We start from the raw sequence: 22,120 nt of genomic DNA, 5'->3' as shown, positions 1-22,120 counted from the left end.
ATTCTGGCAGACGGAGAAATTCTTAAAATAATTTTTACTATATAATGTAGTAATTTCTAGTAAACACGTAACAAATTTTATAATATAAGTCTAACAATTTTTACTATGAATATAGTAAAAATCGTCATGGAGCGAGTATGACCTGCCGTTACTATCTAATATAGTAATTTTTCCTACATATGTAGTCAATTTTAATATACAGTTCTCTCAGTGTATATCCGAAAATACCTCTTTTATTGGGCAGCTCTCGAAACTTTTTCAACGGCAAAAAGAAACTCTTTAAAAATATCCCAAGAGCTTTTCCGACTATCAACTCACAATTCATCGCTCGGCCAAGATCACGAGCAAGAGAGCGAATTGCTGGACCGCCTCGAGGAGCCGAGAGAAACAAGAGAGTTTATTAACCCCGACAGCAGCGTGTGTAAACACACGCAGGTATATGTATACAAAGCCCGCAATATATCGTGTCCCATACAGAGCTCTCGAAGGAGGTGTCCCCGTAGGCCGTCTCCGTGTCGTTTGCTCTGAGGTATAACACTAATGATAATGAATAAGGTGTGTAACGTCGAATTTCCGGACGAGCATAATGGCTTTCCGAGCAAAACAAATTTCGTCCGGCTCGCTGATCACTACAGCGTTATGACAAGTCATTATTAAAAAAAAGAATCAGCTCCGCACGTACGCTTATCAAATAATTCCGACAAAAAGCCCCGACAATACCCGCTCGCGCATTCCACAGCGTGCGCACAATGGCACACGCAGGGATATTGCGCCTCGCTGGCCAGCTCTCTGTCCCCCTTTAAGAGAAAAATTTCATCAGAGAGCGTAATCCCTCACTCGTCCCGATGCGTATCGTCCTCTCTCCCTCTGCGCGCAAAACGATCCATTCCAAAAGCGCCTTTCCGTCGCTTGTAATAGCGCGAAATTACTGGTGTGTGCGCTGCACTGCTGCGAGATAGAGAAAAAAAGTCAAGAGAGCCGTCTCGCTGCACTGGAGCGAGAAGCCGTAATATACGCGCCGGTCCGGCAAAACAAAACGAAAAATCGGCGTCGATCTATTTCAAGGACTCGTGCCGTTCACCTCTCGCGCGAATATATGCGCGGACGTGTACACACAGAGTCGTGATAATAAAACGCGAGTCGCGCGAGTAACTGCTGTGGGTATGGTCGAGAGAGAGAGAGAGAGAGAAATGAGCGAGTATAGTATGGACTGCTTCCGCCTTGAGATGAGGCTTCTTTTATTTTCTCGCCGTGTAATTCATCGTTTTTATGGAATACATGGAGAGAGTTTGCGCGTGACAGTAGGGCTCGTATGTGTATTCAGGGCTCGTTAAGGGTGCTTTGCAATCGGATGGATGTCCCTCTCTAGCGATGATTGAACGATTCTACACCCGACGAGTGTTCCATTTATACATGCCTCGCTGTTCTAAATTTACACCGCTGGCGTCTCCAGCCGCAATTCCATGACGATCAGAATTCATTTCTCGCTCTGCAGGGCCATATACTTCACTCGAGAGGCAAATTGGCCTAAAATCGCGCGTATGCGAATCGAGCATCCGATGTATACGTATCCGCGGAATATACAGGGTCGAAACAAGCGAGAAAGGGCCGTGCCGCTTAAAACACCGACAGACAGACAATCGCTCGTCGTCGCATAGTGTGTCTTATATGGGTTAATAGGTTAATCGCGAAATGCGAGCTGCTCTAGAGAAGTCGGGATTGACGAATGGTTGGCTACTGCCGATGTTTCTAGTTCAAGGACGCCGAGGGGAGCTTCTCTATACACCTCGCGTGTACTTGTATATCGCAAGAGGAAATCGAAACGTACGGACGAGTAGTGTACGCGCTCTGAGGTAACCTGCATATTAGAAGGGGAACTACGCGCACTTGCGAAATTATTGTGTATATACGGCGCCGATTCCTTTATACGTCCGTCGTATCTTCGCATTGTTAGCCCAATATTATTTTCGAAATATTACGAGCACATGAATCAGATTCCCTAAAGTGCACCTCATACGCACACCTCCGAGAAAGGACGTCCCTATACTAGTATACGCGTTACGCAAGAGAGAGAGAGAGAGAGAGAGAGAGAGAGAGAGAGAGAGAGGAGCTCTCGGAACGAAGAAGAAGAGGCCGAGGGCAAGAAAGCGAGAGTATTATATATACAGCGATTCAATTGCAGCGCGGCGGACTCCTGCGCAATTGACCCCCTTCTCGCGCGCGCGCTCGGTCTCGGCCGTCGGCTACTGACCGGATTATTATGGCGCGCGATTTTTTTTTTGCAGCGCCGACTTGTCTATATACGCCGAGCCAGATAAACATTGCCCGTTACGGTGCTGCGCGAGCGCAGTGACTTTTTCGCCGCGAGCTGCGCGCGTGAATGAATTTTCGCGGCGCTGTTCCTTTTCGGTGTGCACTGGTTGCTCCATATAGGAATGTATACTTTATCCTTGTTATTATTATTATAATTTTTTTTTATTATGTTAATCGGACGAGTAAAAATACGAAACCATGTTGGCTTAGCCGAGGAGCGTTTAACGCGCGGTTATGCGAGCGTCGCGCACATTTGGGCGAGGTGGCCAATAGGCTTACGTAAGCTTTTTGTACGGATCTATTTGTGAACGCGCAGGGCTCAAAATTGAGACTTTTGATTTTTCGCCTCAACGCCGCTGCGCCGGCCTTTTTTCGACTCTCTAACACACTATTACTATAAAATCGCGGGTGATGAAAAAAAAAAAAAAATCCCTTAATATTAGAATAAAAATATACCTAAGCGATTTATTGTTTCACGGCGGCACGCGACGAAAAAAGCACGCTCCCGAAGGCTAACAGTCGCCGAACCAGTAAAGCGCAAGTGTATACAAAGGCCGGATTAAAAAGAAGAAAGTCGCGAGTGCGTGTGTATAAGGTCGGCAACCCGTTGACTCTCGAGCGAGCGAGTGAGAAAGAGACATTTTCACCGGTTCAAAATACAAGGCTGACCGCCGTCAGCCGGCCAAACCTGACCGTGTGTGCACATTACTATGCTCTTTTTTTCCCAGCATCGATCGAATCCGAGATCGTTACGGAATAACGGCTCTATCCTCCTAATTTTACAATAACAACGAGCATATAGCCATGCCCAATAAACCACGTACTCCGTTTCATGTAATATATTCGATCAGCGCCGACAATGTATATACGAATTTTCGAACAAACGATTATTGCGTCACGATCAATTACGCAACGTCGACGCATCGAGCATTGTTTCTCGAGTATACACAGGGTAATTAGTCCCGAAACCCCCTGGTTGATAAGGTTTTACAGCATTACACGCGAGGATGAATCGCAACGTTTCGCGTGAATTGCGAGGACGATTATACACGAGAGCGACGCAATGCGCATAGAGGTTTACGTCACAAGCACGTGCGCGCTCGCGCGGTTCTTCTCTTTCTTCATTACATTGGCCCAACTTCTCTCCTAATGGCGGCTATAATTAAGGGGCGAGTTTTCGAGAAAGTTCATACGTACGTGCGCGTACATTCCACGACGGCGTATGACACACACACACACACACACATGGGCTCTATAACCACATCTTTGCGTGCGCATGAAAAAGAAGCGCATCACAAAATGATCCTCATAAACGCAGGTTTAATCAGAAGCTCCCGATCGTCGTCGCTTTGTTCGACGAATCGCGTTAAAGTGACGCAGGAAAGAAGGTAAAAAAAGTCGCTTCGCTCGTGAATATTAAGGGCCGATGCAGCACACACCGCAGCACGAATGACGCGCGCTGAATCAGCAACTGACGTATTATACGTTCCACTCGGCTAACCGGAAATCGGCCCCTAACTCCTCGCTACTTCCGCCGGACGGTTTTTCCTTTTCTCTCTCTCTCTCCGGCGCTGATTTTTCTTGCATTTCACAGGGGGGGTTCACGCTCGACTCACTGCAGCGTAGTGCGCTGGAACGCTAGAGAATAAGAGAATTAGCTTCGTCATGCGGATATACATTTATTTTGTCCCTATTCGTGTGTGTAAAATTAGCAAAATCCAGGCCGGAGGTTTGGTATTAAAAAAGGAGTCAAGCGCGCGACCTGTGCGGTCGAAATCGCGAGATCGGCGCACTTGTGACATACTCGCGCGCGAGTTTTTCCAATATTGGTATTTCTAACCTCAATACTGCGAAGTATGCATGTTGCACCACTTGAAACGTTCGTCGCGGTTTTTTACGGAATCCCGCGGGATGTTATAATCGCCGGCCATATCAGGACAAAGTTCCGAGCTTGCAAGCACGTGTTTATTAATTTGCCCGTATATAATATGTACCCTGAGCGGGGTAAATCCTCGCGATAGAGGAAAAGCGTAAACTATACAGCCATCAGGGCGTTTAGCGAAGTCGTAAAAGCGATATCTCACTGGGCCGAGGCCCTGCGGCCGTTTACAGCTCGAACGGCCAAGATCTGCGAGAGTTGTAGGTATATGGGCGTTTACGAGAGGCCTAACGAACAGCCGACCCTAAAAACGATCCCTCGCTTCCGAGGATGTATACGTGAGCAAGCTCCCCCTGTGAGCTTTTTTTTCCTGGCTTTATGTATATAGTCTGTGTCTGCAAGCTTTGAGGGATATCTTATAGAGCGGGGATCGATTTTGGTTTGTTTTCCGCCACGAAATTAACCGTCGAGGCTGCTTTAATTTCATCGGGAAAGTTGAATCTTTGAGCTTGTAAAAGGAATTGGTAATACGCCGGGCGAAGCTTGCGCTGCTATAAGCACTCGCAGGCCAAAAATCCGGTCTCGCGAGAGCCTTCAAGCGAGTGTAATTCCGGCAGCCGGAAATTATTCATCCCTTGCGTTCTGCGCTTTCAGCGTTCATAATACGTAAACTGGGAAGAAACGGCGAAAAACGATGTAATATCCATAGCTAATTTTAATCGACGTGTATGTATACGGCGAATATAAAGCAACCGCAAGCGAGCCAAAGTCAAACATCTTATTGACAAGCTGACGCTTGGCGAAAGGGCCGATGACTATCTATCGAATTCCAATAGCTACACGCCGCTGGGTATATAGCCCTCAAGATTTCGCATAAATTGCCGCAGAGTAGAGTAGGATACTATACGCTATGCTGCAACAGCAGAACTTAATATAGGTCGGAAACGGATAGGACCAAGACTACTCGCGTATTAATCCGAGAAGCGCATATCCCTCCTGTGTGCCATGCGAGTTGGCCATCTCTTCTCGCTGCTGCTGCTGCTGCAGATCATCGCGAGCAAGAAGCTATACTCTATCTCCACACTTCGTCGGGCTATCTTGCGCGCGTCAGTATTAACATGAGCTAACGGACGTACGCATGCGCAGCAGTCGTAAATCCCGTTACGACTCGGGGATTATACGAGCCATTTCGAATCCTTGCGCATACAGTCGGGGGCGCGAGGAACAATAAAAAGCCCGCGATGCCAGTGTGTTACGCGTATTACTGCAGCGCCACGGGGACATTTGGCCGTTTCGGAAAAATTCGAAGGATTCTATACAGCGTATCCACTGCTGCACCTGACTTTTACGGCCGAATGGCGTGTGTAACCGCACATGGCCCCCTGCAGTCTACTCGAGCGAGCTATGCAGACATGACACACACACAGAGGCTGAATCAATATTCTAATCTTGCGGCCCTTTCCTTGTATAGAGCTCCTCCTGCGGTGCGAGAGAGCCGTGTTTCCAGAGAGACGTGCGAACGCCTGTAATTGCCACCTTTACGAGAGAGCTGGCTTTACGTTGTGTTTCGAGTGTGTATTTATACATTCTGGGTTAAGGTGCTTTTCTTTCGAACTTACCTATGCATATATACTCGCGCAGGGATTGGTTGTCAAAAACATTTTATTTATCGACGGGCGAACGTAATTCAATGTACACACTCGAACGCGGACGCTGTATAAATTATGTGTCTGTGTGTATTGAAACATGAAAGTTTATTATATGAAGCAGTGGAACGTGACTGTGCATTTCAGCGGCATTTTTAGCAATGTGCGTTTGCCTCTATACCCTCGTATTTCAAATTCAACATTAACGAGTGTCGAGACGCGGAAATTTTTAAATTTCACTCTCGCGTATATCGAGACAGTCAAGCATTCGCAAAGAGCCTTGTCGTTAACGCGCATAACGTATTCGATAAAATGTTTGCTCTCCTCCGGGCGACCGAGGAATGGAAGTCAAACTATGTACTCCGATGATTGCGAGTGCTGGTATAACTGAAAGTTTCAGAACTGATTACATTAGAGAGCGCTTCGCCTCGTTACAAGCTGCAGCGAGGAGGAAGAGGAGGAAGAACACACCGAGATCCATATGCAGTGTATTACCCCCCTTTTATTGCCGCTTCCCCGTCGATTTGCATTAAATCTACAGTAGCAGCGCCGGCGGAGCTCAAGAGCTACTGTCTGCGTGTAATAAGAACTATCCCGCGCAGACCAATCTCCATTAGAGGTGTACAGAGAGAGGGGCATCGATCAATTTGCCGATTCAATACAGGTGAGTGCAGCGCGATGCGAAATCGATTGTTCTTAAAGATGTACCGATTTCGAACGGTCTTTCTGATCCAATCCTGTAGAAGGTGAGCGGCGTAAGCGACGTAAATAGGAGGTGGTGTCTCGGAGTTAAGTTGATGATTAAGAGCTTTATTACGGGGACCACGATTATCGAGTGCCGTTGGCTGAGGTCGAAGGTGGCGTCGTGGTTTCATGGTCGGCTTGTGTAGTCATGCGGTAATGAGAAAGTAAAAAGAAGAGAGGAAATTTCAATAACATATGCCACGCAGAACCTGTTCTCTCTCGGGCTACGTATAAATGTGTCAATGTTTTGCCTTATGCAAATCGCGCGGCGGCGCTGCGGAGGAAAAAAGTGCGCAAGTTCACTGTTTGGATCGCTCTGCTACGCGAGATGGTTTTTTTTTTGCGAGTTGATTCGTTGGAAGAGTCGATCTGATGGATAATCATGTTGTTATCGATATTGTAAAATCCGAACTCGAAAGTTGTAAATACTCTTTTCGTTCAATCTCCTGCAACCTTGGAGCAACTTATGCTAAATTATTTTTATCGAGAGAGGTGAACAGTAATTTTTGAAAAATTCATCAATTCGTTATCGCCTGTAAAATCTAACTTATATTTATTTTCTTGAAAGTGACTGGCACTTGACAGCGTTTGACCGATTGCTATTTTTTACTTAAATGAATATAGTTCATTACCGGTATGAAAGCTGTCTAATTAAATCTTTTTTTACCTTTCAATTTCTCAAAGTTCTATTATAGCCAACGCCGTTTCCCAACAAAGCTCGGCGCACTTTATTATCATGCCAATTTGTTAATAAACACGCAATAAATATTCCCCAAACTCGTCGCATACGAAACTAGTATCTAAAAAACTAAAAATCGTCAGCCGATAAATATCCCCCGAAAAGCTTGATAGCCGCTTGTTTCTCTCTCAATAGGAGTGAATATTTCCTCCTTGGCATCGGCTTAGGCCGCTTTGGCGCGCCTAGTCCGCATTAACAAAGGTCAAAAGTTTATTTTTACTTGCAAGCTCTGCATACGCATAATCGTCGGCTTCCATTAGCGTTTAATCCGCAACATTATCCAAGGGAAGCTCATAAAAAAGAAGAAGTATAAGGAAGCTCGGTTTTTAATTAAAAAATCCGCGCCTAGAAATTACCCGATAAAACGGAGAGAAGCTCCGAACGTCGAAAATTTCGAAGCGTAAAAGAGCTGCAGCAGTGCGCAAAGAAGCTGTAAACGACTCTGGTTGACGACGGTACATTACAGCAGCGGCGGCTGGATCCAGAGCGGCTAATTAAAGGGCGTATCCGCGAATAAAGCCGCAAAAGAGAGAATGCAAGAGATAAGCGGAGACGAAGCTAGCCAAGATAAGACTTCGGGAAACAGCTACTTCACTTCTTTCTGATGCTATGTATACACGAGATATGAGCGCGTGCTAATGTATTTTAGTTCGGGCGAAGAGTCATAAGCGACAGGCGAGCAATTTGTCCGCTGAAAAAGTCGGAACGCGCCAAGCGTCTTTTTTAAAATTCCGACTGGGGAGAAGAGAGCTGCGAGCATAAAAAGCAAATTTCTCATACTTCTCGGCGGCTGCATCCAGGTCAGAATTAACTAGGCCCTTTTGAGCCGCGGCGGCTACGGTTGGGGGGAAAAATTGCAAGCTTGTCGAAAATTATGAAAAACTAACGAAGGGCCGATTCAGCGCTCTGACCTAGTGCGATGGAGAGATAACGTGTGTGCAGCTCGTAAAGCTTTTGTGATGTGTGTATTATAGGTTTTACGTTATGTCTTCATTACGCCGAGAGGTTGATATCGTAGGCGTCGCATAATATATCATCGTGTATGCATTAACAAATACACTCGCACATAGAATTCGCAGCTGACGTTTCAATCGTATCGAATTTCAACGTGTCTCTAGCCCGATCGATCGGCCTTTCATTCAAACGGAGCTGTGGGTATCTACGCGCGGCTGCAGATAAGAGAAGCAGACACCGACAGCCCGAGGCAGATAAACACGCTTTCAAATGGATTACTTCTTATATTTATGACTTATATAATGTCTGTATAAGAACTGTTATTGATTTGTCGTCAAAGTATATATGAGTATTTATAAAAATGTACGTAACGTAACTCGATTATTATAAATAGTATACCCATTACACACAGGGTAAAATCGGTTGCGCAAGCGCTATGTCGCTTTCAAAAACGCCGCGACTCGTCAAGGTTTTCCAAAATTCGTCCCTCCCACACTGTGCCGTCTAGCTCGAATTTCCAGGGCGCCCAAGTTTCTTTTTCTTTTCGTCCAGAGAGAAGTTAATTTTAGCCCCGAAAATTTTTACTACGTAACAAAATACTTCAACACACGCGTTGCGTTATAAGTAAGAGCTAAGTTTAAGACCCCATCCGCGCGGGGTAAAGTTTCCCCGGAGCTCGTCGCTCAGTTTTGGCACCTTGTCAGTCTCTCGCGCTTGCACGCATAGGAATACTTGTAATAACAATGAGGGAAAAAAAAAAACGTCGCTTTCGTAACGAGCCGACGACGAAGAGTTTGTTTTTACGATACACACGCGTGAAAGCTTATGTGTACAGCTTTTATAATCTGCCAACTGTATTTTGTTTCCGAAACTTTTGTCGTCATCAGTCAGGGCTACAGCACATTTCTCGGAGAGCAGATCAAGTATAAGGTGGAAATGTCCAGGCCGCGCCAAGAACGCGAACAAAAAGCGGCGTTAAAAGATAGTCAAACGGACACCCCATAGGCCCCAGAGCGCGCGGTCCGACATCGACTAGCTTATACGGAAATAGACGTATAAACGAGTGTGTGCACTAGCCTCTGCAGCCGACTGCTAGGGTCAGAGCGCGGAGAGAGAGAGAGAGAGCCTGACTTGGGGATAATTATAACGCGGCTGTTGCAGCAGCAGCAGCGGCAGTGTATAGTAGACGCCCAAAGAGAGGGACCCCGACAATGACGTTGAATTCCATTTAGCTAGCTCGATTTTCTCTTTACGACGCCTGGGCCAGTAGCAGCGTGAGCCAGAGGCGATCTCGTTCGTAAATCAAACGGAAATACATCCTCTAGTACCGCAGCCACTGCTGCTGTTGCAGCTTGCTTCTGGAGAAAATGAGAAGTAAAACCATCTCCTGGAATTATTACTTTACATAACACTATCATCGACTTGATCCGACCGATTAATCCAACCCTGTGCTAATAATTGATCTGCAAAAAGTCCACGTGTGCCCAACAACAAGGATGCATGACTCCAGACTGAATTATAGAGGAGCATCGCGTGTACTAAAACGCCGTGAATAATGCATACGAGAAAGAGAGAGGAGTACACGTATACACGACATACTGCCTCAGCCTCCTGCAGCCAGAGGACGTATAGCCTCCCTTAAGAGAATTTGTCTCGGCGCAACAGGACTGATTTTTTACGCCCTGAATAAAATATCCCCCTTTTCAAGCCGTACAACGCACCAAGTTTCCGGGGAGGTGAAAAGCTCCCGCGGAATTTATATTCCCCGGGCCGAGCTTGCGTAATCTTTCGCGCCGATTGATTGAAGAAAGTTTCGCGCGTGAATCGCGCGAGATGCATATGCGAGCCCAGGCAGAAACTTGTGAATGTCCGAGTAGGCGCATCTCTCTCCAGCTGCCGTCTATTTCGAGCGAGCCGCGATGCACCGACCCCCACTATATCCCTTGGCTTCATCTGTCCGTCTCTCGTTGCTCTATCCGTCTCTTTAGTCGTTCGGTTTATCGAGCTTTCAAAAAAGCTTCAACTTCAATTTAACGCCCTTTTCGTCATACACAATGTCGCGTTGCTGTTGAAGTTTACACGCGGCTAAATTGCGAGATACGCAAGCACAATCGGCTCTAATTCACCCGGGCGACAAGAGAATTAACCACCCAGAGATAAAGAAGCTCCTCTCGAGACTTCGTCGCGACCATCATCGCGAGCGCGAACATCAGCCGAGAATAGTCGAGTCGACGTGTATACAGCGAAGTCTGCTTCAGAGAATCCGTACGCATTAGCGCGTCTTATACAGTCCATGAAAGCTTCGCAAGCTCGTGTCGACTCGCGGCTTGTCAAAATACAAGGAAGCTGACGGTACGAGTATAGGGACTGGAGGGAACGAACGACACCTGTCGGCGCAAATATAGAAATGGCGCGCTATGCAACTAGAAGTCGAGAGAGAGAGAGAGAGAAGGAGAGTGGACAAGCGTGAGAAATGCGCTGCGCGCCCGTTTTGTATTTATAAAGTTGAATGAATCAGAAGCTCCAGGGGATATTCGGAACGCGTGTACGACACCTTCCGCGATATGCTCGAGGCTAACCTTGTGCGAGTGTAGATGCGTATTGCGGTCAGCGACGCAATTAAAAGCTTGAATTTTCGAGGAAGAAATATTACGGTATCTTCGAATCCTCGAAAAATTCGCGGCCGAGCGAGAAAGCTCGAGCTTTCAAGCCGAGGCAGCTTTACAATAGCGGCATAATGGCGAGCCCCTCCTGACGCGTCTTAAATCTCGGAGCGCACAGCCTTCCGGACGTCTTCGTCTGCCGCCTAGACTTCGTCGACGTCGTAGCCTCCGGCGAGCTTTTGTTCTCTCTCTCTCCCTCGTGAAGCTCCACTTCTTCTTCTTCTTTTCGATGCAAGCTCGAGGTGTGTATCCGACAGCATCGATCGGTCGACCTGCTTTCGGTTTAGCCTGATTTTTCATTTATTTTTCTCTTTTTCACTCTCGGTTTCATTGGGCTTTTCAAACAGCTCAGTATGCGCACGGACGAGTCGTTCGATGTCAATTTTTTTAAATACCGAATAACAACGACAGACGTTACACGCGATATTAAACAAATGACAATTGAATTGATGATACGCGCTCCGGTCGTTTAAAAATCAGCCCCGCGCAAACAAAGTTATGATGTATAAATTGAACGTCATTCAATTTGAATAATACTTTGCAGCAGCAGCTCGTCGTTTCGATGAAAACGTCATAATGCATTTCACGGCGTAAATCGCGAGCATTCAAACGCGTCTATGCTCTTCGTGTATAATGAAATGCGGGAAGTGACGGACGCGTTGTTGGAATTTTTCGAGTTTCGCAGCAGCCGAGCGTTCGAAGTTAAATTTTATCGTCGCGCGAGCCTTTCACGGCTTGGCAAGACGCGTCTCTGCTATCTCTCGGTGTCAAGATCTCTCGCTCATTGTTCTTGGCTTGTGCCAAACCCTTTGCACATACTAATTTTAATTCAATGCTGCATAAATTTTGGGCGACCAAAAACAACTCCTATACTTCACGATTCCCCCGAAGAATTCACCAATTATCTCATTACTCGTCTCTGCGATCTCTTCTGCGAAACTACAGCGGACGGCATGAAACGCACTAGAATTGCGTAACGATACGTCAAAGGCGGAGCAGAAGAGACGGAGAGAAAAAATGAAACACAGTGCTTCTCGCGCATTACAGTCAGTCCGCCGTCATATGGTCGGCTACGCTGGTCCAGGTTTATTTTAGAGTGCGTCGATCCGCTGCAGCGCCGTTTCTTCTCTCCTCCTCTTCTTCTTCTACTCGCGCGGAGCAGTGATTGATCGCCCCAGAGTAGTCTTCTCTCTCTCTCTCTCTCTCTCTCTCTCTCTCTCTCTCTCTCTCTCTCTCTCCTCTTTCTCTCAATCTCTCTCTCTCTCTCTCTCTCTCTCTCTCTCAATCTCTCCCCCTCTCTCTCTCTCTCTCTCTCTCTCTCTCTCTCTCTTTCACGCTGTGTTCTCTAGGATATTTTCAGCGGTCGGCATTGTGCACTCGATCCGCTGTCTCCTCGTGCACGTTAACGAAGACGAGAGCAGAGAGAAGCTTCGCCAGATTTATGGCAACAATGTGCAGCGAGTGCAGCGCTTAGTTTCCGGATCAGGTGCTTGCTACTGGCGCTGTCGATTCGATCTTGGATCTCGGTTGAATTCGTGCTTTCGTTGTTTCGAGAAGATACGGACCGTGACAACCTGTTGCTCACGTATATACCTGTGGTTTGTTCGCAGACGAGTTATTCATAATGATTGGGATGGATTGAACTATTTTGAATATCCAGGGTGAATCGAGCTGGGAATAGCTCTGTGAAAGTGGACCTGACATCAAAAGCATTTTTTTTACGGGTCAGTGGCTTGTTTAGTCTTGGGCAGACTCCTTAACTTTTCACGCCTGGCAGTGGGATGTTTTGAGTGCACTCTGCACACAGATAAATTAGGTACCACTTAATAAATGAATGGATGAGCTTACCTCGTTGTCTGATGGCGGCTCTTCATAGTCCGACAGGGTATCCTTGAAGACAAAAATGCTGTCCGATGGATCCAATTGTCGAGCATTGCCAAATTGTGTTTGTCTGTCAGAGCTGATCTCAGCTGGCGTTTTAGTCTCCACCATGGCTGAACTAAGCGTGAACCCACTTTTGGATTTGATCCACTTTGTAACTGACAACGGAAGAATTTGTAGTTGGCGCTTATTGCTGCTGCTTCGGTTGTACAAATATTCTGAGACCTAAAAAGTAGATCACTCATTGTAATTTATGAGTCATTGAGAGCAATATTCACTTTTTGCATCAGTAATGTAATGATGTAAAAATAAGAGCTGGAATAATCTATTTTTGAGCTACTTGTTGTTATTATACTCTTGTTTGAATGAATATCAAACTATTATTCAGTGTTTACGTAAAATTATGTTACAAAACACTTTCTGTCCAACAGTTTCCACTTTTAGACAAAAATGTGTGTAACATCAAAAAGGATTAAAAGAAATCATTATGGCTCTACTCGAACGCGATAGTTTATTATTGCGATCATATCTCTCAGTGCACATGTTTTGATAAGGTATGAAAACAAAATATGGAGGTTAGGTTACGGAATTCGAAATATTTTAGTAAAAGTTCGTCATATTTTCAAGAAAAAAACAGCGTCATAGAAGTCTAGTATGTAGATTATCTTACTTGTTTCTTCACTACTTTAAGTAACAAATTAAATTTTCTCATTTAAGAAATAACTTTGCATAGCACGGGTAAACTCGCGGCACACATTTGTCGAGGTTCAATTCGAAACTAAAGTAATAAGTGGCGTCCCCAAGCGGCTTTATTGGAATCGCAGTTTTTTAAATAGCTTAGCTCCGATGATAAAAGATAATCTTTTTTACTTTTTTAGAATACTTTCAAATTGTACGTCACTTTAAAAAGAAGTTTAAAAAAATCATGTAAAGGAATGTTGGGAAATTTGTTTCTTATACAAATTGTTTTTCAAATTCGATGCTTTGGTAAGGTTAAAATTTATTTATAAATGTACAAAATCGTATAAAAATATAAAAAGTAACGTAATACCTTGTCATTATACTGTGCGAAATAGCACTATATCAATTTTGTGTATATTTACTTCAAGAAATAATCATATTTTCTTGCTTAACTGGTAGAATCATGTTTGAACATGGCTTTAAATTGATGTTACCTTTAAGATTATTTTCAAATCTACAATCTTGTATCAGAATTTCAGATGCGTTTTGCAATATGTCTACATCACCGATCTGAGCCTCAGAATTATTCAGATCCTCAGTTTCTTTGCGAATGGCGTACTCTTTACAATTTGTAAAAGAGCAATTGCTAGCGGACAATTTAGATTTGTTATTGAGCTGAAATGAAAAGTACATTAAGATACGAATTTTCTATAGGCACTCTTTGAAAATTAAGCTTCTTTGTTACCTGGATTCCTTCAACACAATCATCAAAGGTACAATCAGATAATACAGCCTCAGCTGAAGTGTGCACAACTACGCATGTACCCAATCCTGTAAAATAGGTATTCTTGGCAATCAGTCTGGCACCAGGTAAAACAACAACTCCAAGTTTGATTACACTTTGATTATCGACAACAATGCGGCAATTGGTAAGCTTTACTAATCCTTTCCTAATTAAAATTCCAGCTTGTAAGTCTCTGAGATCCACTGTAATATTCTCCAAGAGGACCTGTAATTACAAAATGTATTCTTATTAATACAAAAAGTGTAAAACTTGTCAAACTCAGTATAAGAAAATCTTTTATTTACTTCAGCTCCAGAAAAGTCAAGCAATGATGGTCCACTTTCAGTTTCCTTTGGACATACAATTATTGACTCAGCCTTGGATAGACCTTTTAATGTGCCACCTTCCTCCAAGTTCCCAGCACCACTTATTTCATGTTCTCCTTTTCCGATAATAACAATGTCCCCTTTGTCAGAAATATCTAGAGCTTCTTGTAGACAATTTGAAGTTCTGAAAAAATAGTTGTAACTTAAACTCTGTTATGCACAAACGTAGTAAAAGATTAAAAAAAGAGTATAATTACTTGGTAAATGTATTAGATGGAAGAAAATCCTGAGTTGACTTCAAAGCTTCTATCGTCTCCTCCAATGATCCACCAAGCCATACGAAATGGGCTTCTAATTGCCGACCCCTGCTTTCCCTCCTTTTTATTTCAACTTCATTCCCAGTAAAGCTCTGGTTCCTCACCAGCATTTCTCTCATTGCTGGATTTTCATATACTTCCATCTCTGTTTTAATTTGTTGAAGACGAAAGTGCAGCTTCATCAATTGACAAGCCCTGTTGTCATCTAAAACCTTCTCACTTTCATCTTCGTCGTCAGAGATCTCCATTTCTAACTTTGCTATTCTTGCCTGAATATCACGACCTTCCCTCATCAAAGTCCTAATCATATCACAAGTCTTTTTACACATGTCTCCTCTCTTCATGTCAAAGAACAATCTCAACCTTGTTTCCAAGTGATTAGCAACCCAATCTATGGTCTCGTCGTCATCCGTATCCCAAGGCATCCACAGATAATTATAGAAGAAGCGTAACTGGTCTATACATTCCGCTGTGGATACAACATCCAATGCTGTATTTTCTTGCTCCTTTGTTGGATAAAGTTCCAACAGAGGCACATCATATTTGTCGGGTAAGTGGATATCATCTTGCACAGCCACGATTTTAACTAATGCAGAAAGTTCCGAAAAGTCTACGTTTTCAACTTCTACAGCAACTATAGTCGGATAATGTATTTGAAAGTCCTGACACGTCAAGCGAGGAATTTTCCAGAGCCCCTGCCATCCAACGGGCTCCAGGATTAATTCTGTGTGGTAAGCCCATTCAGCACGAATTTGCGAAGCAGGAACGACATCACCTCTATTCGAAAGGATGTTTGTGAATTCTGTCAGTCTTTCCTGCAGGCTCTTGTCAAACGTGTATATTTCCATTTTCTTAAGCTTGAAGAAATTGATACATTAGATACTTATTATATTTATTAGAGTATACGCGTGAAAACTTAAATGAAAAGACGCTATTTATTAATATACGTGTAATAAAGCTGAGAATCAGTAAAGTTTTGAAAAAGTTTAAATGTTTAAATGAGCATACTCGTGACTCACACCTCGTCAATTCTTCTACTTACCAAAGAAAAATAAGACCCCGATGATTATTAACCTATCTAAATATTGCACTGTTTCTGGAACACGGTTAATTTCTTCAAATTCAAACGTCTATCTTAGATTCCAGTGGGTTCAGCTGGAAATTCTTTATCGTTTAGAACGGAAATGAATACAAACCTGACAGTTAGCCGCGGACATACAATGCGTGCAATAGGTATATATATATAGGTATACTCGGATGGGGTTATGCGGACAGCACGCGCCAAAACAAGTTGAAAAGATGGCGCTTTTGATACGTCAGCCGCATGTATATAGGTATATTAGACTTCTACGAACTATACGTTTGTCAAAAATTTGAATTATAAGCGGAAATATTTCATCGCGTAATTCAATCATTTCTGCGACTGCCATCAGGCAAAAAGTCATATAAGTCCACTTTTCATGTTCTCGGAAAAAAATATGTACGTGAGATCGGAGCGAACGCGGCAATTAAAGGTATTAATTTTATGTTTATCTTATATTATATACTAGCTACAACGCCGCCAATGTACGAAGTTTGTAACACGTCAAAATTTCGTCGTTTATTTTTCGAGTGAACGACGAGAGAGGAGCAGTGGCTGCGACGGATGAAAAGGACAACGCATGTCGCCGATTCGTGAGTGAGAGATGCGAGGAGACGACGAGCAACGTTGGCGCAGCAGCAGCAGGTGGCGGAGCCCTTCCTGGGCTCTACCTACGTGAGCGTCTGATGCAGCAGGACCAGCGTGATGGCAGCTCGCCCGCACGAACGCCAGGAACAAAAAGTACAGCATCTCGCGTTCGTAGTGACAAACGCCGCCCGAGTCAAGGGCTCTGACGACGGGGCATTGGGAGTCACTACGGGGTTTGCAGTCAAGTGTTATCTTGGTTGGCGCGTGAAGCGAGCGGGCCGTCGGGCCGCGACGCGTTGACCAACCAGCGCGCGCGCGCGGTATGGCGGCTAGGGAAAGCAGAGTGGCGGCAGCGAGCCGGCACTCGCTTGCCCCGACTGCTCCCGAACGGACGTGGCTCAACTTCAACTTCACCCGGTGTTCCAGATACTTAGAAGGATTTAAGGTCAGTGAATCGTTTTCCGTTTTCTCCGGACGTATCCGTCTCGCGGGTGAACAGCAGTTGCACGTTCGGTTTCGCGAACAAAAAGGTTTGGTGCTTGTATAGTGGGGAACAAAGACTTATGCAGATAGAAACAGTCTGTAAGGTATTTAATATCCCAACACCGTCATGGACGTGTGCGACGCACGGCTAAAAAATCAGATGACCGCAAAAGACAATAATATTAATAACGATGATAAAATGTCTGGAGAAGGTCCGCGTTTCTTCGAATGTACTAGTACTTATACTAGAACTTACTAGTACATTAGCTATAACCGATTTGAACGGAAAAAATACGCTTGATAAAAAAAAAAGGGGGGGAGATTCAATTTACTCTCTCTTTCACTCTCCTGCAATATCAAATGCGGTCCGGGTGATTACGCCCTTTACAGCTCGGTTCGACACTTGTATAGGTAAGCCTCGAAGCTGTTCGGGTTGTCTTTTGCGTCACGCAGGCTCTCTATTATTGTTCGTGGCACGATCGAGGTTTGTTTAAAATCTGAAGTCCGCTCGAGCGTCATTTGGTCTGATCGAGCTTTGTTTGTTCCGCTCGAGTGTCCTTCAGTACGATCGAGCGTCGTTTGTTCCGATTGAGCGATCTTCGGTGCGATCGAACTTTCTTCGGAAGCGTTCGAACAGTCCGTGTAAACATCGAAGCGGTTCGATCAACTCCGAGCGCTTCGGAAGAGTTCTGATCGACTCCGACCTACCCCGATCGACCATGAACGACCCCGAACCACACCGATCGACTACGATCAACACGAATGCCCTGGCCACATAGATGCGTACGACCGCGTTCGACCGTATACGAAATTATAGTGACTTCTGGTAGTGCCAACGGCAGAAACATCGTGTGAAAAGTCTCTGTCGATACTGAATAAACCTGCACTCCCATGGGTAAATTCGAGCTTCGGAGAGACTTTGTTGAGGTTTATATATATATATATATATATATATATATATATATATATATATATATATATATATATATATATATATATATATATATATATATATATATATATATATATATATATATATATATATATATATATATAAATCAGGTGTACTAAGTATGGCTTGCTCTTCTTGAGGCTCGGTGCTCCGTTTTGGATAAATGTGCGCTACGCTACGCCATATTATATAGTGATATTTTCGCTGTTGGCACTACTACAATTTCGTATACGGTCGAACGCAGTCGTACGCGGTCGTACGCATCTATGTGGCCAGGGCAGAAATAATTCCGATCGACTACGATCAGCAGGAAATAATTCCGATCAACACGAAATAATTCAGATCGACTACGTACAAACCTGTATATATTCATGTGAATACTCGTACAATCGCGTGCTTCTCCGTTGTTTAGTCGTTGTAGGCAACCGTCGATTACGTTGTAGAAAATGGACTAGAGAACACGTAGAATTTTCAAATTCGAATTATACGTTATTTTACACAAATATACAGGTTTGTATGTAGTCAATCGGAATTATTTCCTGTTGATCGTAGTAAGTTATATATTGCTGCATTTTGACATCAAACTTTTCTTATAAAATAAATCAAGACAAAACATATTATCATCGGGTACTTGGCATGCTACTTAAACTATCGACCTGTGAGTCTGCGGCTTCGTTATGCTTATATGCGTTAGGCGAGCACAAATCACGTGCAAAAACCCTCGCGCCGGGAAACAAAGAGTCGCAAAACTCTGGCATTCACGAGGAGTGTCTGGCGCCACCGGGTCATTTTCCAAGCCCCGGGCGAGGGATTGCACCATAATTGGGGTAGCACGAAAACCCCAGTTACAAATTATGCCACGACTTATCAGCTATAGTAGTTACTGCTGCGGTGTTCTCGCAAGGCTATTGAAGTTGTTCACTCGATCTAAATAACAGTACGGTATGATAATTTTACAATAATTAATGCAACGGAAGAATTTCGATAAATTTTTTACTTGTGTATGGATGTAAGGATCACATCCAGCTTTGAGGTCTATTATTCATGCGTATGCGGACGATATCATAATTCTCCAAATGATCAAAATAACAGCATTGTTTTCCTCGAAGCATTTTTTTTCAGCATAAACCAAAATAAGTGTCCCATTGAATGATAAAATAATTATACCGAATAACAAGAATAGGTGAAAAAATTCGTTATTTATAAAAATATAGTCAATATAATATTTATCATTATTTTGGACCTGATATATTTCACGAGCTTTTTATTGAACTTCATCAACAAAATACGACATATAGCCCGATTTTTAGATAAACACTAGAGGCTATGATAATTTTATAATAATAACGCAATAAAGGAATTTTGATAAATTTTTTAATTGAATATACTATTAAATGCAGCCTCGTCTATTATTTTTATATGCGGACGATACCATAAATACGAATTGCTTCCAATTTAAAATATATTTCCTTGAAAAGTCTACCTCAAAGTAATTTTTTTCTAGCAAAACCAGAAAAGTACCCCACTGCATGATAAAATAATTATCGAATAATAAAAATAAAATAATTCGTTATGTGTATAAAAACTATTGTTAACTTGATAAACGATTAAGAATGCTGAAAATGTAAATATATAAATGATATAAGCATCATTATTTTGACCTTACAGTTTTTCATGAGTTTCTTTTGTGAACTTAATTATGCTCTGATGAATTATCAAGGGTAACAGAAATAAATTTTAATCGTTAGCAATTTACATCGGTATCGTGTCTTATTACCGCCAAGGAGGCGACAGTAGCTCGTAAATCTTAGTTTGTTAACCACTAAGCTGTATTGTTAGTTCGATTTTTTTCCGGGAACAAAGAAGATTGATAGAAGTATATAACTACCATATGAAGATCATACGTATATGTACTCGAATAAAATATTAATATATTTGTTTTTTTTTCAGATGACTGAAATCTCACGTGAAATCAGAGAAGTGAAAGACAAAGTTGTTGTCATCACTGGTGGTACGAGTGGAATAGGTCTCAGCATTGCAAAGCATATGTTGAAGAATGGAGCCAAGGTATTTATTAAAGTTTATCAAAAAAGCAAATTAAACATATTCGGTTTGATGATTGGAGAATATGTTTAAGTATTTTTTCCTATCGTTTTAGTACGTAGCTTTGTTCGAATTGGATCATGAAAATTCCAGAATTGTTTTCGACGAATTGCACAAGCAGTATCACGATAGAATCGGATTTTATCCTTGCGATGTCACGAAAACTGACTTAATTTACAGTAGGTATATTGTGTGATCTATGCGAATAACCCAAAAATCGCGTCGTTATAAGTATTATACTTTTTATTTTTCAGATAACTTCGATAAGGTTATGGAATCGCACAAAACGATAGACATTCTGATAAACAATGCTGGAATCGCAGATGATAATAAGCCTGAACTCTCAGTTGACATAAATCTGGTAAAAACAGAGAGCAATTTATATTTTTGTAATTCATTTAAATGTCACACTATTATATAGTATTCTATTCCTCCCGAATTTTACTTATTATTTTTAGAAAGCTCTTGTTGTTGCAAGCTACAAGTTCATAGCTCGTATAGGAAAGCACAAAGGTGGAAAAGGTGGTGTAATCGTAAATATAGCATCAATCGCGGGCATAGTCAGCGGATTCTTGCCCGTTTATTGCGCTACGAAACACGGAGTTGTCGGTTTCACTCGTACTTTGCAGGTAATTTTCACGCAGCTATAATAATATCATAATTTAAAAATTCTTTTTTTTCACGTACTTTAATAAAATGTATATACACGCAGATGTCATATGGTCTTACGGGGGTAAGAGTCTTGGCTATCTGTCCAAGCTTTACGAATACTCCTATTGTAAAACTGACTTTAAATGACGATCTAAAATTTTTGGAACCAGTTCTCAGATTCATGTCAGATGTTTACTTTCAGTCGTAAGTGATTTTTGAAGAAAAATAAATATTCATCCACCATATCGTATAAAATTTTGAATGTAATTTTTATATTTTTAATATTATTTTCAATAATTCAATAATTACTTTTGATCTTAGACCTGACAGTGTAGCTAAAGCAGTTATCGATGCTATCAAATCGAGCGACGGTGATGCATCGGTCTGGGCAGTAAAAAGAGACGAACCAGCTTTTCCAATCGCAGAAAAAGAAGATTACAATGATTACATTTGAATTTGTGATTATTTTTGGTCGGAATCCATCAGAGATTTTATTCGAGAGAAAAAGTAATATTATATACTGTTTTGAAGTATGATTTTCATCTAACTGTCTCTTGTCGATACGAAAAATTGTAACAAAAACTTATGAATATGATTATAAAAGTTAAAGAAGCTTTAACCTCGATCAATGTGTATCAAATCTTGATTACTGTAATAAGCCAGAGTCCTCGTGAAGAACTCTTCACTCGGATCGGCAAACTTCAGAGCATTGCTCATTACGGTAGACGCTCTTTCCACGAGCATTCGGTGCTTGAGCGCCTCCGCAAGCTTTGTGTCCAGCGTCCCCTGGTACTTTAGAAACAAGCCCTCTTCAGCGTGAAAAACCTCGATCGACAGGTTATTTTTCGAAAAAATCGTCGTCTCTCTCGCGCTTGCAAGTAAGAGCTTAAACACGTGCTTGAAGAAATGGTAGCATACAAACTCGTAGTCTTTGTGATACATTCCGTTAGTTTAATACTCTGATTAATTATGCATATGGTAAGCCCATTCAGCACGATTTTGCGAAGCATGAACTACATCACCTCTATTTGAAAGGACATTTGTGAATTCTGTCAGTCGCTTTCCTGAAGTCTCCAAGTTCCAGTGGGTTTAGTTGGAAATTCTTTATCGTTTAGATCTGAAAAAATACAAACTTGACAGTTAGCCGCACATATACATTGCGTGCGATCATATTAAAAGTATATGCATAAATATACTCGATGGGGTTATGCGGACAGCACGCGACGCGCCAAAACAAGTTGAAGATGGCGCTTTTGATGCGCGACAGCCGTTATATTTCTTTGAACTACCTACGTTTGTCAAATTTAAATTAAGCAGGTTCTTCGCGAAGATATT

The 22,120-nt window shown here is 42.8% G+C and overlaps 3 protein-coding genes across 10 annotated transcripts in view; 1 reads left to right on the top strand and 2 right to left on the bottom strand.

Moving 5' to 3' along the window:
- Nucleotides 1-13,612, bottom strand: part of LOC100121957 (RNA pseudouridylate synthase domain-containing protein 2) — a 124,079-nt gene extending 110,467 nt beyond the window's left edge. For all 6 annotated transcript variants that reach the window (XM_031920947.2, XM_016985983.3, XM_016985986.2 and 3 more), the window contains exons 1-2: nucleotides 13,490-13,612; nucleotides 12,787-13,044 (exon numbers count right to left, since the gene is read on the bottom strand). In XM_031920947.2, coding sequence (XP_031776807.1) covers nucleotides 12,787-13,044; nucleotides 13,490-13,531 — 300 coding nt within the window. In that variant the 5' untranslated portion in view covers nucleotides 13,532-13,612. The remainder of the gene's footprint in view (nucleotides 1-12,786; nucleotides 13,045-13,489) is intronic.
- Nucleotides 13,613-13,799: 187 nt separating this feature from the next.
- On the bottom strand, nucleotides 13,800-16,435 carry LOC100121940 (protein nessun dorma). 2 transcript variants are annotated; one of them, XM_008217054.4, is made up of 5 exons: nucleotides 16,124-16,435; nucleotides 14,868-15,784; nucleotides 14,590-14,794; nucleotides 14,246-14,509; nucleotides 13,800-14,175 (listed from the first exon to the last, which is right to left on the bottom strand). In XM_008217054.4, exons 1-5 carry the CDS (start codon nucleotides 16,142-16,144, stop codon nucleotides 13,924-13,926), a joined length of 1,659 nt encoding a protein of 552 aa, XP_008215276.1. In that variant the 5' UTR covers nucleotides 16,145-16,435; the 3' UTR covers nucleotides 13,800-13,923. The 2 variants fall into 2 exon arrangements, with proteins under 2 accessions (XP_008215276.1, XP_001605544.2); XM_001605494.6 differs by having other exon boundaries at nucleotides 15,970-16,226.
- On the top strand, nucleotides 16,275-21,410 carry LOC107980460 (15-hydroxyprostaglandin dehydrogenase [NAD(+)]). 2 transcript variants are annotated; one of them, XM_016986053.3, is made up of 8 exons: nucleotides 16,275-16,441; nucleotides 16,540-17,041; nucleotides 19,982-20,098; nucleotides 20,190-20,313; nucleotides 20,389-20,495; nucleotides 20,593-20,763; nucleotides 20,847-20,989; nucleotides 21,107-21,410. In XM_016986053.3, the coding sequence occupies exons 2-8, from the start codon at nucleotides 16,919-16,921 to the stop codon at nucleotides 21,237-21,239; spliced, it is 918 nt and encodes a 305-aa protein (XP_016841542.1). In that variant the 5' UTR covers nucleotides 16,275-16,441; nucleotides 16,540-16,918; the 3' UTR covers nucleotides 21,240-21,410. The 2 variants fall into 2 exon arrangements, with proteins under 2 accessions (XP_016841542.1, XP_032451886.1); XM_032595995.1 differs by lacking the exons at nucleotides 16,275-16,441; nucleotides 16,540-17,041 and adding an exon at nucleotides 19,695-19,907.
- The last annotated feature ends 710 nt before the right edge of the window (nucleotides 21,411-22,120 follow it).

The sequence above is a fragment of the Nasonia vitripennis genome, chromosome 1, assembly GCF_009193385.2.
Source record: "Nasonia vitripennis strain AsymCx chromosome 1, Nvit_psr_1.1, whole genome shotgun sequence".
NCBI classification, from domain to species: domain Eukaryota; kingdom Metazoa; phylum Arthropoda; class Insecta; order Hymenoptera; family Pteromalidae; genus Nasonia; species Nasonia vitripennis.
This window is presented reverse-complemented; position numbering and strand designations above follow the sequence as displayed.

What these genes read in the sequence shown, in the direction of transcription:
- LOC107980460 (XM_016986053.3), top strand. Translation starts at nt 16,919, where the DNA reads ATGGCGGCTAGGGAAAGCAGAGTGGCGGCAGCGAGCCGGCACTCGCTT. An exon ending in GATACTTAGAAGGATTTAAG is followed by an intron (nt 17,042 to 19,981) that starts GTCAGTGAATCG and finishes TTTTTTTTTCAG; the next exon opens with ATGACTGAAATCTCACGTGA. An exon ending in TCTCAGTTGACATAAATCTG is followed by an intron (nt 20,496 to 20,592) that starts GTAAAAACAGAG and finishes TATTATTTTTAG; the next exon opens with AAAGCTCTTGTTGTTGCAAG.
- LOC100121940 (XM_008217054.4), bottom strand. Translation starts at nt 16,144, where the DNA reads ATGTCCGCGGCTAACTGTCAG. An exon ending in CCATCTAATACATTTACCAA is followed by an intron (nt 14,795 to 14,867) that starts GTAATTATACTC and finishes CTATTTTTTCAG; the next exon opens with AACTTCAAATTGTCTACAAG. An exon ending in TTGACTTTTCTGGAGCTGAA is followed by an intron (nt 14,510 to 14,589) that starts GTAAATAAAAGA and finishes TTGTAATTACAG; the next exon opens with GTCCTCTTGGAGAATATTAC.